Below are 15383 nucleotides of genomic sequence, written 5' to 3'. Positions count from 1 at the left end.
TTAGAAATGCTGAAACACCTTCCTTGGACGTCTCTGCAACAAGCACTGTGAATTTTCTGGACATATTTTCAAATGGATTGGAGAAGTAGAAGGTGGAAGTGCTGCCTGCCCCTCATTCCCTGGCAGCTCGGCAGCGGCACAGTTCTGAACTCAGGGAAGCCTCCCTCCTACTTCACCACCTCAGCATATTACTGTCTCTTAGGACCAAATACTGAAAACTGTTAGCTTTTTCAAGTAGCACTCAAGACTTGAAACAGATATAGTGAGGAAAACCACACTTTTCCATGTTTAAACAGTTTAGACAATTAAGGAGCATGCTCATTATTTTTATTAGTATTTTCCTGTCTTTTTGCTTGTTTCCCAGGACATGCCAAATGATTACTTGGTTTTCCACTTTTGTTTTGTTGTTTTTTTACTTTTTCCTACTTTCCTAACTCTGTGTTCAAAGAAGTAATAGTAACCTGATTTTGGAGGAAGCAGAAGGCTAGGAATAGATACTAGACAGAAATTATCTGAAAAATATGTCATATATGTTATTAAATCAAAATTTTCACTGTCACATTTGTGATGAGACTACTTTTTTCCCCTTCAGTTCTTTTAACAGACTTAAAAACAGAGGTCATGTGCTTCCTCTCTGTTTCTCCACTTGGTTGCTATTCTGGGAATGCAGAAGAAGATGCCAACAGTTTGACTATATAAGACTGTAAGCGAATTTCAGCTGTTGACCGAGTATTGCTTGCAGGGTTTTTTCAAGGAACAAGAAAATATCATGAAAGTTATTTTTCATTTGTTTCAGATACATTTGAACTAATTAATTAAAAAAAAAAAAAATGCCAGGAAGAGGCACCAAAAAGAAGCAGTAAAAATAGCATTAAAAGAAATGAGTGGTACAAAATGAATCCCTTCAAAGCAACATTTTAATTTTTTTTTTTTTTGTAGCTGGGTATTTACCAAATGTTCTAGTTTAACTTAAAACTGTCCACTGACTGCACCTGGTTTATTTTTACAGAGCTCAACCAGACAGCATAGAGATGTTAGTAAAAAGAGCTTTTCTTTTTATCGGTGGGGCCACTGTGTAATCTTGGAAAGACATCCGCACTATGTAGGTGCATAGGCAGTCGTAACAAACATGTTGGCTCTTTGTTTAGAGACTCATCCCAGCATGACTGTGAGTACAGCACACTCCCTTATTTGCGCACCACCATGCACCCAGCTGTTTTTTGGGTGACCTGCTTTTTAAATACCGTCAGAGCACTGAGCCACCAAGGATGCAGAGGCACGTGGTGCCTCCAGTGTGCCAGGGGCAGCCTCTGGCTGTGCCTGGATCTGCATGTGCAGGCTGTTTGTACAAAGAGTGAGTCTTTCCTTAAGGGCAGCCTCAGGGCATCCCTTAAAAAATGTTGTAAACATATCCGCTGAAATTAACTGAATGAGTAATTTTAATAAAGTTAGTCATCCATCTTCATCTTGGTGAGAGAAGGGCTTTTGAAAGAATTGTGAAGAGGGCCTGTGCGCCAAAGGTTGGCTGCTTTCCTTCCAGTGATAGCAAACAGTCTGATAAAATACTTTCTCTTGCCCTGTCTTTATTCACTTAATTATTAACGATTAGCTTAAATAACTGTGAGCAGAATACTGTATTATCTATAAAAGGTATCCAATTGCACCATGCTTACAATACTGCCAAGATAGCTTACATAAATTTGCCTTGCCAAAATACCTGTAGCAGAGCTGATGTACTGTTAAGGGGAATAAAATGCCTTTAATACAACTGTTGTGCCAAACCAACTCTCTTAAGCAGCATCAGCCTCTAGCCCTGCAATAAGATCCTCTTGGGTACATTCCTGAACCAACAGAGAACTCCATAGGACCAGGGGGACCACGACCTCTGGCTGGCTTATACACGCGATCTTTTTAAGCATAGTAAAATTGTTACAGGCCGCTCTTTTTAAATGCTTTCCATCATAGTGCTGTAGCTTTTTATCAACTCCTTGCTGAGGACAAAAATAATAGCATTTAAAGTGGATTTAAAAGTGAAATAGGCCTTGAAATCACATACAGCACATTGAAAGTTAGGATTTGAGGCAGAAATTTGGCAAAACTCAGTCTCATAGTGCCAATTGTTAAAATCAGCCAACTGCAAAAGGTGTCCAAATTCAACAGAAGTCAGCAGAGTTTTCCATTTGGAAGACAAAATTCCCTAAGAGTTTCAGAAGAGTCTCAGAAGTAACATCAGAAGTAGTCTCTGCTGCAGTTCAGAGGACAGTGAAGTCCTTCCCACAGATAAACTAGTCCAATTTTGTCAAGCAGTGACAGACTGTATCAAGGTTAACAGAGTTGCCACCTTTTGCAGAGCAGCCCACTAGTTCAAGCATTTTCCTGGTAGAAAAAGGGAAGCCTGGATTTCCAAATGTTCTGTAGTGTGAATGGCTCAGATGAACACGTGTGAATGCTCAGTACAGCTTAGCTACACGGCTGTGGGTGTTCTTGTCTCTGTGGGGTGGGTGCGCTCCAACCTCTCCACTGTATTTGGTCCAGAATGCAACAGAAAGAGGCCAGAAGGAAAACAGGCAGAAAGATGGACCCTGACTCCAACCAGTGATTGCACTCCAACAGTTGCAAGGGCACAGGTTGAATTCTTCTCCTTTATTTTTCATGCTTCACTACCCAGTGCATAGAAGGAAACTAAGGGAACCAAGAAGTGAACTACTGTGTCCAAAGGTCATATAACAAAGCAACAGCAGAGAATGAAAACAGAATGAAAAAGCATACTCTTGAATGCCTGATACTTTCCTATGTAACTATTTTTTCCATAGAATATAACAGGATAAAACAAGGGGGGAAAAAGGATGGATAACATGACACATTCTTAACAACATGGTCGATTACGCTGTGAATCTCCCAAAGGAAGTGGTAGATTCTTTACTGATTAAGTCATATAAAAATTAAACTCTCACAGCCCTAAGAACATAGTAAACAACTAAATGGCAAACGTGCAGGCAAGAATATGATATTTCTCCTATTTTTCAGGGGTATTCCACCACTGTGTTTGTTTCACAGCTTTAAAGATCTCTTTTCAGACCATGAATTAAGCAAAGTTAAAGGACACAAGTGACCGGGACTTACCTCTTGGCCATCTTTGTCTGTGGTGTCTTCTGCATGGTGAGCCACTGTGGAGAGGAACTGCAGCAGCCGGTGTAGGGTATCGCAGTTACAGGGAGGTAGAAGATAAATGAGAAGCTGTAAGGTGCTTAGCTGTTCATCTGGCTCTAATACTAAGAGGGGAAAAAATACATTCTAAGAAAATCACTCCAACTAACCTAAAAGCAGAACAAATACACTGATCCCAGCCCAAGCAAAGGCATAAGAATAGCTTTGTTTAAGGATCATTCTCCTTATAATGTCAGAAGGAAAAGAGAAAATTCTAAAGAAATATCAAAAGAGTAACAAATACTGTTATGGGATTTTGCTTTGGTTGGTCAACTTTTTGCTCACAGGCTCATAGGATCTTTTCTTGGCCTGTAAGAGAGCAAAATCCATGTTGCACACTCCTTTACTGTCACTGGACACAAAAATTCTATTTTCCACTCATTCCATTCATTTAGGTATAGCTACTGGTATATACAGGCCACTGCTGAGAAGCATTCTAGTCAAGTTTATTCTTTAGCCATTTTAAAAGAGTTTTCTTACAATTTCACATCTTGCAGAGCTACTGGGAGACTGGAAAAGCAACTACAGATATAAAGGACATTCTGCAATCACCATCGCTTTAGCCCTCTAAAATGCAATGGTAGCCAGTGACAAAGATCGGACAGAGGTAGGATCTGAGGTCTAGAAAGAATCTAAAGAACACAGACCAGGCAGCAGCTTAGGCTTGAAGGGTCCAACTTTACTTTTTCCCAGATTTGTGAGAGTCTGCACCTGGGTCTTAGCATAAGGCAACACATTTGGGAGTATTTAATATGTCAGTTTTGAGGTCCATTAATTATGATGAGACTTGAACTTTTGAAACTAGTTTTTTGAAGCCAGACTGGAATTTGTGGTCAGTGAACAGCTCTAAAATTTAAAAGTGTTAATGGTGCTAAGATACCAGGATTCAAATGGAGTCTGTCACCTGCTACTGCTGAACAAATGCCAGGGTCAGGATTTAATAAGTAGTACGAATCACATCCCATACACGAATGCAAAAAATAAGCATAATAAGTGAAATCTCTGTTGTTCTAGTTTTCTGGACTATACTTACACAGTATGAAAACCAGGGAAAGACCTCAGCAGATTTATACTATACAAATATTTGGAGCAAACCAAGACCAGAGAATTAAATGCACGGAAAAAAGAATACGGTTAGTAGAGATTACAGAATTCAAACAGGTATTCTTTTGAAAATCAGTAAGTCAGAATGCTGCAGAGCTTACAGAGAGTGTTGATGAAAGGTGTATAAAGTTCTCTGGTGAGAAGTGGGTCAGGCATGTCACGCAGAAATTCCTTTAATAAAGCAGCAACATCATGAATGCTGTGCTCTTCGTCTAACACAACATCTATGCCCCGGTCAAATTCTTCACGTAACTGAAAAAGATCATGACACAAAACCACAGTCACTTATCATTGTCCCAATTAGTACATCCCAACACAGAAGATCTTTTAAGATGCAGACTTATTCATCTTCACTTTCCAGATTGTACAGGACTAGTATTTGGTTAGGTCAAATATATAATTCATATCTAATTGCTGCTTATTCCATGATACATAACATAAGGTTTTTACTGGACTGTAATAAAATACAATTCTTTCTTTTGAGCTAATACACGACACTTATGAAAAAATGTGTCCAAGTAAATATATTTTTTTGCAGAAATTTAAGATTAATATCAAAGCCCAAAACCAGGGAGAATAAGGAAAAGTGCAAGAAATGCTTTAGCACCTTATTGCATTACCCCTAGATTTTAGGACCAGAATGACTAAAATTGCATTTCATAACATCTATAATTTTGTACAAAAACATTAATAGTAATACTACAACTGAGACAATGTTAAAATCCACTAAACTCACCTTTCTTTTGTGATTTAAGACTGTATCTAAGCATAAGCATAAGTCGCCACGTTCACTAAGTCTTCATAGCATTTGTCCATATGTATCTTGCTCTGCTTTCCTAATTTAGTTATATTCACTAAGTGATCATCATCAGGGAGTTAACAAACAGCAAGCTAATACCATTACGAGGTAATGCTATTTTTTTTCCAGCTACAGTCCTCAGACAAATTCTATATAACTTAAAGGCATCACACTTCCCAAAGGCAGAAGAAATCCCTCTCCCGCATCCAATATGACTGATGAAAAGATAAAAGCCTGCCTTTTTGGAGAGATTTCCCAGCACCAAGAGCAGAATACTTTCTTCAGACAGAGAGGTCCGCCTTTAATTCTCTTTTCATCTTGAAAATAGTCAAGATGTTTTAAAACTATTTCCTAGGAAATTTTTATATCTTTGCAAATATGAGGTATCATGATCCCACATGATCTCAGAGAGTAAGTCTATCTAAATCTTACTAAACAAGAGGAAATTTGAGGTATCAGCTTTCTTTACCAGGATTATCACAGACATATCAAAAAGAAGAAAGAAGGTAAATCACAAGCAAACTATGTGTTTGTGATAATCTGTGGCAAATCTCGGTCACAGGCAAATCTATCTTGAGTGTGTATAGTGTGGAGGAATGTAGAAAATCCCATATTTGCAGCTGAAATTGTGCTTTCATAACAGGTGTGAAAGGTATTCTATAATAACTACAGCCTCCTTTCTAAGTTATTAAGACTACCTTTAACATTATTAATATCACTCATGATTAATAATGAATAATTACGCTATGAAGACCAGAACTTGTTCTTTATCTAGTATTATGCTTCCCCCCACTGATATGTGGTTAAAGATCTCCCAGAAAGTCTGAGAGACTGTATATTTCTAAGTTTAAACTAAATTAAACATTCACAGGGAATACTTTTCAGACCTTTGGAAAGTACACCCGGTGAACTACAGCATCCACCAGAGCTTAAGACGTGAGAGCTGAGGAACATCCCTGCTGGGAGAAGGGACGGGAGAGCACAGCTCCAGCCATGCTGCTCTTCAACGTCAGGGTCTGGAGGTTGCTTGACCCACAGAGCTGCCTCCAAGTCACCAGGCCCAGCACAGAGGGCTGCCCACCCTAAGCTCAGCAATGACGCTCTGCTCAAGCATCTGTACAGATTCCAGGCACGAGATGGTACCTGGCATCCCAATCTACCAGACCTACCACCTTGAGTCAACACTAGCTTAGGAATCTTTGTCCTACAACCCACTTAATGTGAAGGAGCTGGTTTGTAACAGATGCACTTGTTCTAGATTTTTCTCTTCCTGCTCACCAACCAAAAACCCCACTGGCATACGCATTTACTTACTTATGTATTTATTGCAACAAACTACAGTTGAAATAGGACATTTTCTAACTGGGAGAGGGAGGGAAACAAAACTATGCCTTCTTTCTACACAAGAAAAACTAATGAACAGCTGCAAAAGCACACCAAAATCTAAGTACTGAGTTTGGCTTTCCATGGTTCAGAAAATTAGTGGAATTTTAATTGAATCCAGACTTTCCCATGTGTTCATGTTGACAGCATTTATTATTGTAACTGCAAGGGCCAAGCTGATGCTCCATGTTGTTTAGTGAAATATATTAGTTCACCTAATTCAATAAATTAGTCCATGTAATAGAATACATAAATACACAAATCTCTCAATTTCCTCAGCTTTTGAAAACACAGTAAAAGAAAATCTGGTAAAAGTCATTGATTTTCAAAGTAAGGCTTAGTTTACAAGTAAATGATACAAGCCCTCTGCTTTTGACCCAGAGGCATGATGCAGTTGTACTCACCCCTGAATGATAATGCATGTTTTGACATTGAAGCTTGTAATGCAAATGACAGGCAACTTAATTTTCAATACTTTACCTAGTTTAGTGTTGATCTAACAACTGTCTCTGCAGACCATGAATGTTTTTAGCTTTGTGTTACACCAGCTACTCAGCAATAGAAACTACTAGAGAATACTCCACAAATCCGTAAACTATACTGTCTTACCAGCCAGAATTGAGTCAGTTTAGCTATTCAAAGTTCCAGAGAGTCAACCATTGTGTTGTGTAGTTTTGCAACACAGAACTGTTATTTCTGGGATCAGATGCAGCCAAGCTTTCTTATGCTTTTTTCTATTTGGTCTTTTTGATCTTTTACTTCCTGGCAGGGGTATTTTCCTGTACCTTTTTATCCTCTGCTCAAGCATCACACAACCATTAAGCACTATTCTCTATTGCTCTAGTTCAACATGTATTCCCAGCTGCCGGGAATAACAATGAAATACCTAGGCTGAGGAAACACCCACTTCTGACTTTGTCTCTGGAACCTAACTGTACACTGTCTTAGCTTTTTCAAAATTTGGCTGAGACTAGGACTTGGATGGGCCTGCTCCGACCTTCAAGTTTAACAGGGGTTAAAAAAAAGGTGATACTTGGGAGCAGCGATTTGAGGGTCAAAGAGATTGTTCTGTACTTGCATATTTTCTCATACTGTAAGTTTTCCAAAAAAGATTTACAGTTTTGGTTTACTTTGGGAGCTTCAGCTGTTTCTGAGATGAAGCTAGCAGCCAAGATTTTTTTTTCCCTACAGTGTAACCTTTGGAAAATTTCATCACTGTAGTCTGTTTGGATCTCCAACCCTGTGCTGCTTCTGCAGAGCAAAACATACAAAAACTGTTAACCTTCTGAGAACTTGACAAAGATTTCACCAAATATAAAAGATGACTGGAAAGGGCCTGCTATAAGCCATGAAAAACACAATAAAGTCACTGACCCAGAAAACCTGACATTCACCAGGTTACGGATGGTGAGGAAATCACTTAACAGAAAGGAATTGGGTTTTTTTGTATCATAGCTGAGGAGGGAAAAACATATCCGTATCCACTCACCTGTCTTACTCTCTTTTTTGAGCTTCCAACTCTGAATATTCCTACTGTCTGGAGACCTGCAAGTACAGAACGTCAGACAACTGTTTTATTGTTTAATTTTCTGCTGAGAACTGCATTGAACCAAAGCAATATGGGCTGCGTGTGTACTTAAAAGAGTAAAAAAAAACCCAATGTATTTCTCTACAAACTTGTACTTACCACACTGAGGCAAAACTCAGCTCTCTTGGATTAAGAAGCCATCCAGCATAGTTCTTAAAGACTTCACATCACCTAACCCACAAAACGGCGTCTTTATGACATTTCCTATGATGCCATTTTGGTAGTTCTACTACTCCTTTGAGAGGCACAGAGGTATGCAGAGTGTGAGGCACTGCTAAGAGTTTGGAGGTGGCACTTCCAGGACTTACATCAAAGGAAACAGGCAATAAAATAACTAAATACTCGGGCACTGAGCTGTGTCTTTGGATACAGGAAGCCATCAGTGTATGGGGGTTACCTGCTGGCTCTATAGCGCCTGTCAAGACAAAGCTGAGGGTTTCCTTCAAACGTACATACGTAGGGCACTCAGGCAGATTACAATGGGGAAGAAGTCTGCCTGGGAGTTTTATCCAGTTTATAGGGTAGGAGCAGCAATTATATAGAGGGAAAGCTATGAAGAAGTGCTGTTGTACTTCAGGCAAAGCAGAGAAGGTACACCTCTGTTATTTAGACTTGAAGTGATTTGGGAATGAGTGTTGCCTGGTATTCCATAAGAAATCAGTTCAAACCTTTTTCTAGCCCTGTAGATACTACCAGAATATCAAACAAATGATAATGTGGTTGTTGAATAGAATACTTTGCCAAGTAACAGAAACAGAAAGATTGAGAGTAAATGTCACCTTAGAGGTGACGTGGTCTTTAGCAATGAGAATGTAAGTGAAAATCTTAGAGGCTTAACCAGCTGTATACATAGTATCATTTTACACAGTTAAGACTTTTTTTTGCAAAAAGGATTAATAATCTATAAGTTTTGAAAAGTTTATGGTCTAACAAAGGCTAATCTGCAACATTAATTTTCTCTGTTGACATACAGGACATGTAAAAGAACCTTACAAAACAAATGCATTTTGACAACCATGAGGCTACACTTGCTTGCTACAGATGTCTGCCTTCACAGTGGTGTTTGGAGTTGCACGTTTTCATCAGAGAAATTCAGATAGCATTCTGACTTTTAGTTTTTAGTCTCAACATGACATTTCTCTTCAAATATTCTTCTGTCTTTGGATAACAGAAAATTAAATTGATGGAATAACAGTTAGTAAGCCCAGGAACATTGGCAGGGAATCAGCTGAGATGGAGATACTCATATTGGGCAAAAAGTAGAGGCTGGTTAACAGTCCCCGCACAAACATAAAGTATTTGTTGTACGCTGCCAGTCTGCAGGAAGTCAAGCCTTTACAACTCTAGGACACGATCCCAGGAAAAACAGAGAAAGTGAACAAGACCAGGGGCTTTTATAACTAAAACCAACCATTTTTTGTCATATAACATTCAAAATGATCATTTAAAGCTTTCATGAGAAACCCCTAGGTGATTTGCTGCTGAATAACTGGCCTGAAGAACTTATACATACAGGCAAATATTTTCAGAATCAGAAACTTGGTCCATCATAAAGCCTGGAATGATGTGGCTACAGGATTGTTGCTAGAACAGAAAGTCCTCTAATATCCCTAAAGTCAATGAGCAAACAGTAGTGTCCATCTTCTGCAATCTTTAAATTTCTCAAAGTCAACAAATTCCTATGGCTGTTTTGTAGATGACAGATTAAATTGAAAACTGAAGAACACCAATCTTTGTCCCAAATTGTCACAGATTATTTTGTTGTGGGGTACTACAGTGCACTCTTAGAAAATGCACAAAAAAAAATCATAAATCTTCTGTAAAAGGAAACTTTAACGTAATGCAAATATTTTAGTAAAGAATGTTGTACAGAAAAGAATCTTTTTTATGGGTTAAGTGGATCAAAAAATTTGTCACAGATGTTCAAGTGACATAAAATCACAGTATCCAAACAATACTCAGCTGGACTGGATGGCTTTTTTGGCTGACTCAGACACTTTTATGTTCTCCAAACTCAGCTACCCTTGCTTAAAGGGACGAGAGTCCTTCTTTTCAAACTTAATCATCCCTACACTTATCTGTCAGCCATGGTATCTAATCTCTGTAAAAGGCTAACAATGACTCTCTCCCACAGTTTTCCTTTATATATTTGTAAGCAACATGGTTTTCAATTATGTATTGTAAAAGCTTAGCATTGTTGTTTAAATTGCAGTCCCTCATCTGCAAAAGCCTTTCATTTAGAGTCAGTAAATGACTTCTTTCTGGTCAAATTAGGCATTAAATGCATCATTTGGTGTTGCAGTCACCATTACTTAATGGTTTGTTTACTATCTGGCCATGTGATAACTGTCTTGCTGTGGCCAAGCTTTTTTAATTCTCATTAAAAATCTTTGCAAGACGAAGATACATTGGGAGATACGTTGAACAGATACTTTGATTAACTATTGTTTTTGCATTACATAAAGCTGGTGGGAGGTTTGTGTATGGATGATCATGAAGACATGAAAAGAATATTGGCAGGAGCTTATAATTCCCTTTGCAGAGAGCAGGCCTGAGCCTGAGGCTGGTCAGAAGGACTCAAGCCAAAGACAAACTGAGTAGGCAGCCTGCAAGCCTTGTAGTGAATGGGAAAAAGCTTCTTGGAGCTTAATATAATTTAGCATGGGATTTTTTTCTCTCATCCTCTGTCTTCAAATGCTGTTTCTAGTTAAGTCTTGCACTTGAGGATAAACGGTTAATTTAGCTCTTGAGATCCTTTGGTTGTGAAGAATGACTCCAGGCTGACTGGCACACTTTTCATTCTTGCATTATGGGTAAACCCGTGGGGTGTGAACAGCCTTTCCTGCAGAGCTGAGCGCTCTAGTATGAAATGACTGACCTCCAAGAAATATCTCTCCCCCAGTGCTATATGGGCACGTTTGCAAGCTTGTAGCGTAGATTCTTAGTTTGGGAAAATATCATCTAAGCAATTATTTGTGAGACAGTATCTTTAGAAAGAGGCAAAATAGGAGGGAAAGTGTCTGACTTTCAAAGATGTCCTTGCAATTGGAAATATATGCTTGCTTCTTAAAATACACATTTATTTATATTAAAGCAAAAATATATCTGCCACTCCTGAGAAAAGAAAATATTCTTACCATGCTTTTCCAAGTGCTGGCAGCAACTATCTACAAGCCGGGGAACCTGCCTGTAAATCGGGTTCAGGCTTAGTTTCTTATCTCTTGCCTTTTCTTTCTTGCTCTGGGCTTCTGCTGGCAAAGACAGCTGGAGAGCCTCTAACAATCGTGACTGATTGTCATCAAGATCTGTAATAGAGTCCACAGACATCGCTCCCTGTAAAATACACACACATGAACAATGACTGAGGATGGAGAAATCTAAACATCATAGGACCTTATCTAACAAAGGTTTTGCCTCCCTGCATTTTAAACAATAAATTTTTAAATATAAAAATAAAACAATACAACTTGCTACAATTTTTGTAAATTAATGAAGTTACAATATCAGTGCAATGGATGCAAAAATCACAATGGTACCAATGCTATTATCACCACGTTACAAGGAATACAAATTAGATACTGAAAAACCTTAATGCTTTCCACTCATTCAGCACACCTTTTTATTGTTGTAAGCCTGCACATACTGCAGGACAAGGATGAATCATGGTCTGTGTTTTTTTAAACCTGATTCTCTACTTCTTCTGCAGCTTGGGCCATTATATCAGTGAAATAGATGCAAATAGATTTACAACCATACACTGCATACAGTTAACCAATAACACAAATACATACAACTGCAGAGATTGAAATAATCCCATGTTATCACAGAACAAAGTCACACCAGAGAAGCAGAAGGGTAATATTTTTTAGATAATTCTACATCATGTACCTTAATATTTTAAAGTCATTAAAATTCCAATGAAAACTTTGAAAACTGTGTTTGGATTACAGCAAGTCACAGAAGTTCAAGCAGTCTGTAAAGGATACTGCAGCACAAGCAATAGGAGGTTTAAGGCATGTTTCAATGTTGAAAATTAAGATTTTTTTTTTCATACCATGAGGTTACTGTCACTTCAAAACAACCATTTCCCTCAATTGCTACCAAATTTACCTGGCAAAAATATTTTAGGGGACATCTAGGCTTATAAATAATAATAAAACAAAAATTATAATTTTGGGTTTAATTCTCATTAAAAATAGCTGTTGTTTTTATATAGTTTCTTTCACAAACAGAAGATACATTTTACCATAACATAAAATGTACTGTAGAAGGATCAAGCATGCCATCCTAAGAAATAATGAAGAAAATGTAAATGCCAATTCAAAACTTTGCTGACAACTCTAATTTCTTAAAAGCACACTGTTCTGCTGACAGGTATTTCATAGACTGTTGGTGAGATCTCTATGTCTCTTAAATGAGAACTGTATAACTGCTAGGGAATTTCAAGCTCAAGAAGTATTTTCTTGCATCAGCCTAGACAACTGAACTTTACAAAGATTTCCAACTCATAGACAACTCATACGAAGTCCACTGAGATTTCAAATTAATTTAAAAATTTGTAGTTCATAATATCTTTTTTTAAAAAAGCATCTAATTTATCAGGCATAGTTCTGTTTTTTATAACCCATGGAAGGCTTATAAATAAAACACAGTGAAGTTTTTAGATTTTTTTGGACCCACATCTCTAAACAATTACTAGACCCTTTATAATGCAACTTTGACCTTGATTTCTGATGTCTCTGAGGAGTATATTTGCTTGATTCCCTTCAGCATTTCCTGCCAAAAGGAAACAAAAAAAAACCACCCCAAACCAAAGAAGAATCTCTGGCTAGGACCCATGTGGCTAAAATTCCAACTGAACAATTTTTCTATTTTGTTTTTAAGAGTCCGGGGTTTCAGACATCAAAATTAGTCAGCTAACACCATCCTCACCGCTGCAGCTCCCAGGCAGTTCCTGTACGACAGGAGCCCTCCCTTATACCCTGCCTTTACTGGTCCTTCCCTGTCTGCAAAGCATCCTCACCTCATGAGTCATTATTATCACAGAGTCACTTAAGTCGGATTCAGGTCCCTAAAATAGATGTAAATACAGTCAGTTCACCATTATCCTTGGGCATTTTATCAAAGTTGTGGATTAACTGGGGCACTGAGCTGGCTTTAGGAAGAGTGACCTTGAGTTCAGTGGCTGAAGTACAGTGCTGCTTGGCAATACCAAGTCCAGGTCAGCTCTGATTTTAAATGTCAAAGCACGCAAGAGAACACTACCAACATACTCCCTGGATCCAGCTCAAACTCAGCCAGACCTACTAGTTTGGGCTTAGCCAGACCTATGTGACTGCTGAGGAATGATGCAGGAAATCATGCACGTTGCTGCCCGCTACTTCAGGACCATTAATGCAGACACGGTGTTACTTGGACTACAATGCCCAGCAATTGAAGAAAAATCAAGTTCCATCTACTAGGTATTGCCTTTGCACACAGTGGATACCAGTCCTTCCTCCACCATGACAAGCTCAAAACCTAAATAAACTGGCCAAGTCTTAAGATGAGCACACAGAAACATGAAGTAAAGTGGAGATTAAAGAGGAGATGGACAGAGCAAAAATAAAATGAAGGCCAGAGGGAGAGGTGTGGAATGAAGGTCAGATGAAGCTTTTCTTTACTTTTTAAGGGTTACAGATGGCGTTTTTCTTTCAAAAAGATAAGCAATATTACAGAGTATGCACGGGATCAAGTACTATCCATGGCAGATCCATTTTCACTCCATACATTATGCTATGTGAGTACTAAAGCAGTATAACTGAGCTCCTGATACTTGAATAATTTTGGCTCCATAAAATATATATATAAAAGTAATATATTAACAGAACATCAGAATATTCTCTATAATAAGCACACAGAAAATGCCTTGCTGGATGACCAGGGTCCCAACTTCTAACTGCTGGGCAAAAAACCTACACAGAAATGCAGCAACAGCGATCTCTGTCTACCTCTTGGAGGAAAGAAAACCACAGCACTCATACCATGAGCTCTGCAGCCAGCATTACCTTACATCCCTTACTGAAAGCCTCAGCTGAGTGTTTAAAGACTCACTGGAATACACGAAAGTTGCAAAGAAGTGAATGGTACAGTGATAAATAATCCCTCCAGTTTAAGTTTAAGGGGACTGCACTCCAGGTGTCTGTGCAGCATTTATGTGAAAAACTGTTTGTATCAACTGCATGTACTAATGAAACATTTTATTTAAAGCATTGTTGTGGTTTCGGCTGAATTTACCAAAACCGGACCGACAGATGGCCCTTCCCCCCCCAAAAGAGGAGAGAGGAGGAGAAAGAGATAAGGAGATTCAGAAGTTTAGAATGAACTAAACTACTTTAATGAAGAATTAATATTAAAATAAAAATAAAGAAGAAAATAATGAAATAGATACAATATATACAAAACCGTATCAAGCTCCCAGGATGACAGTCACGTCACCGGCAGGCACTGGGGAAGTCCCAGACTGGACTCAGTGACGAATGGCCATCGCAGGAAGGGGGCTGACCCTTTGATCCCTCAGCCTTTATACTGAGCATGGGGCAGATGGGATGGAATACCCCAGTTGGTCAGGTTTGGGTCACCTGTCCTGTCCACTCCTCCCCACTGATGTGACCCCTCTACGTTTTTTCCGTTTCCGACCCCCTAAGGGGGCAAATAATGAAATTGGCTGACCTTGGTTGTTACAGCAATAAGTATAAGCAAGGGCCTCCCTGCATACCATTCCTTGGCACGGAGCACAAACATTGGTCTTATCATTCTGAGAACGAGCAGTTTTCTCCACAATATGCTGTTAATTTCAGAGAGTTAGAGGAGGCCTAGCTAGGATGTAAAGTTACAGAACAGAAAATTGGTTCGGTTTTACTTCAAATATCATCAATAAACCTTGATATAGTTGAAAATAACCAGTGCAACACTGCCCAAGAGATAAAAGATAAGTGCAGGCTTCCTTACCATCCCCTAAAAAACTCAGGGGAGTAGAGTAGGTACACTGATAAGCAGAAGTATAAAGGCCAAGGACAGACAAGACATGGGCATGAGTTGGTATTAATGTTAAATAATTGACAATTCAGGAAGTATGTTATTGAATAACTGAGGTTCGTTCCCGAGAGAAAATGCCAGCTCCCTCCACGTCACACTGCCCACCTTAGTCTACTATTACTTCTCTGTAGGTGAACCATGTGCTATTGCATCCTCATGACTATGGACTAAAGGCTCAAATTCAACACCCTGAAAGCTGCAATCCTGGTATTAACAAAAAAACCA

At 38.8% G+C, this 15383-nt stretch overlaps 1 protein-coding gene across 1 annotated transcript in view; it reads right to left on the bottom strand.

Annotated features, from left to right (window-relative positions):
- The window catches only part of ARHGAP6 (Rho GTPase activating protein 6), a 341879-nt gene that overhangs the window by 18352 nt on the left and 308144 nt on the right, over window positions 1–15383 (bottom strand). Inside the window, exons 5-8 of the mRNA XM_074148954.1 lie at window positions 11219–11414; window positions 7983–8038; window positions 4413–4563; window positions 3124–3272 (exon numbers count right to left, since the gene is read on the bottom strand). Coding sequence (XP_074005055.1) covers window positions 3124–3272; window positions 4413–4563; window positions 7983–8038; window positions 11219–11414 — 552 coding nt within the window. The remainder of the gene's footprint in view (window positions 1–3123; window positions 3273–4412; window positions 4564–7982; window positions 8039–11218; window positions 11415–15383) is intronic.

Source organism: Numenius arquata, chromosome 1, assembly GCF_964106895.1.
Source record: "Numenius arquata chromosome 1, bNumArq3.hap1.1, whole genome shotgun sequence".
Taxonomy (NCBI): domain Eukaryota; kingdom Metazoa; phylum Chordata; class Aves; order Charadriiformes; family Scolopacidae; genus Numenius; species Numenius arquata.
Note: the sequence above shows the minus strand (reverse complement) of the source record. Positions and strands in the feature narration are given on the sequence as shown.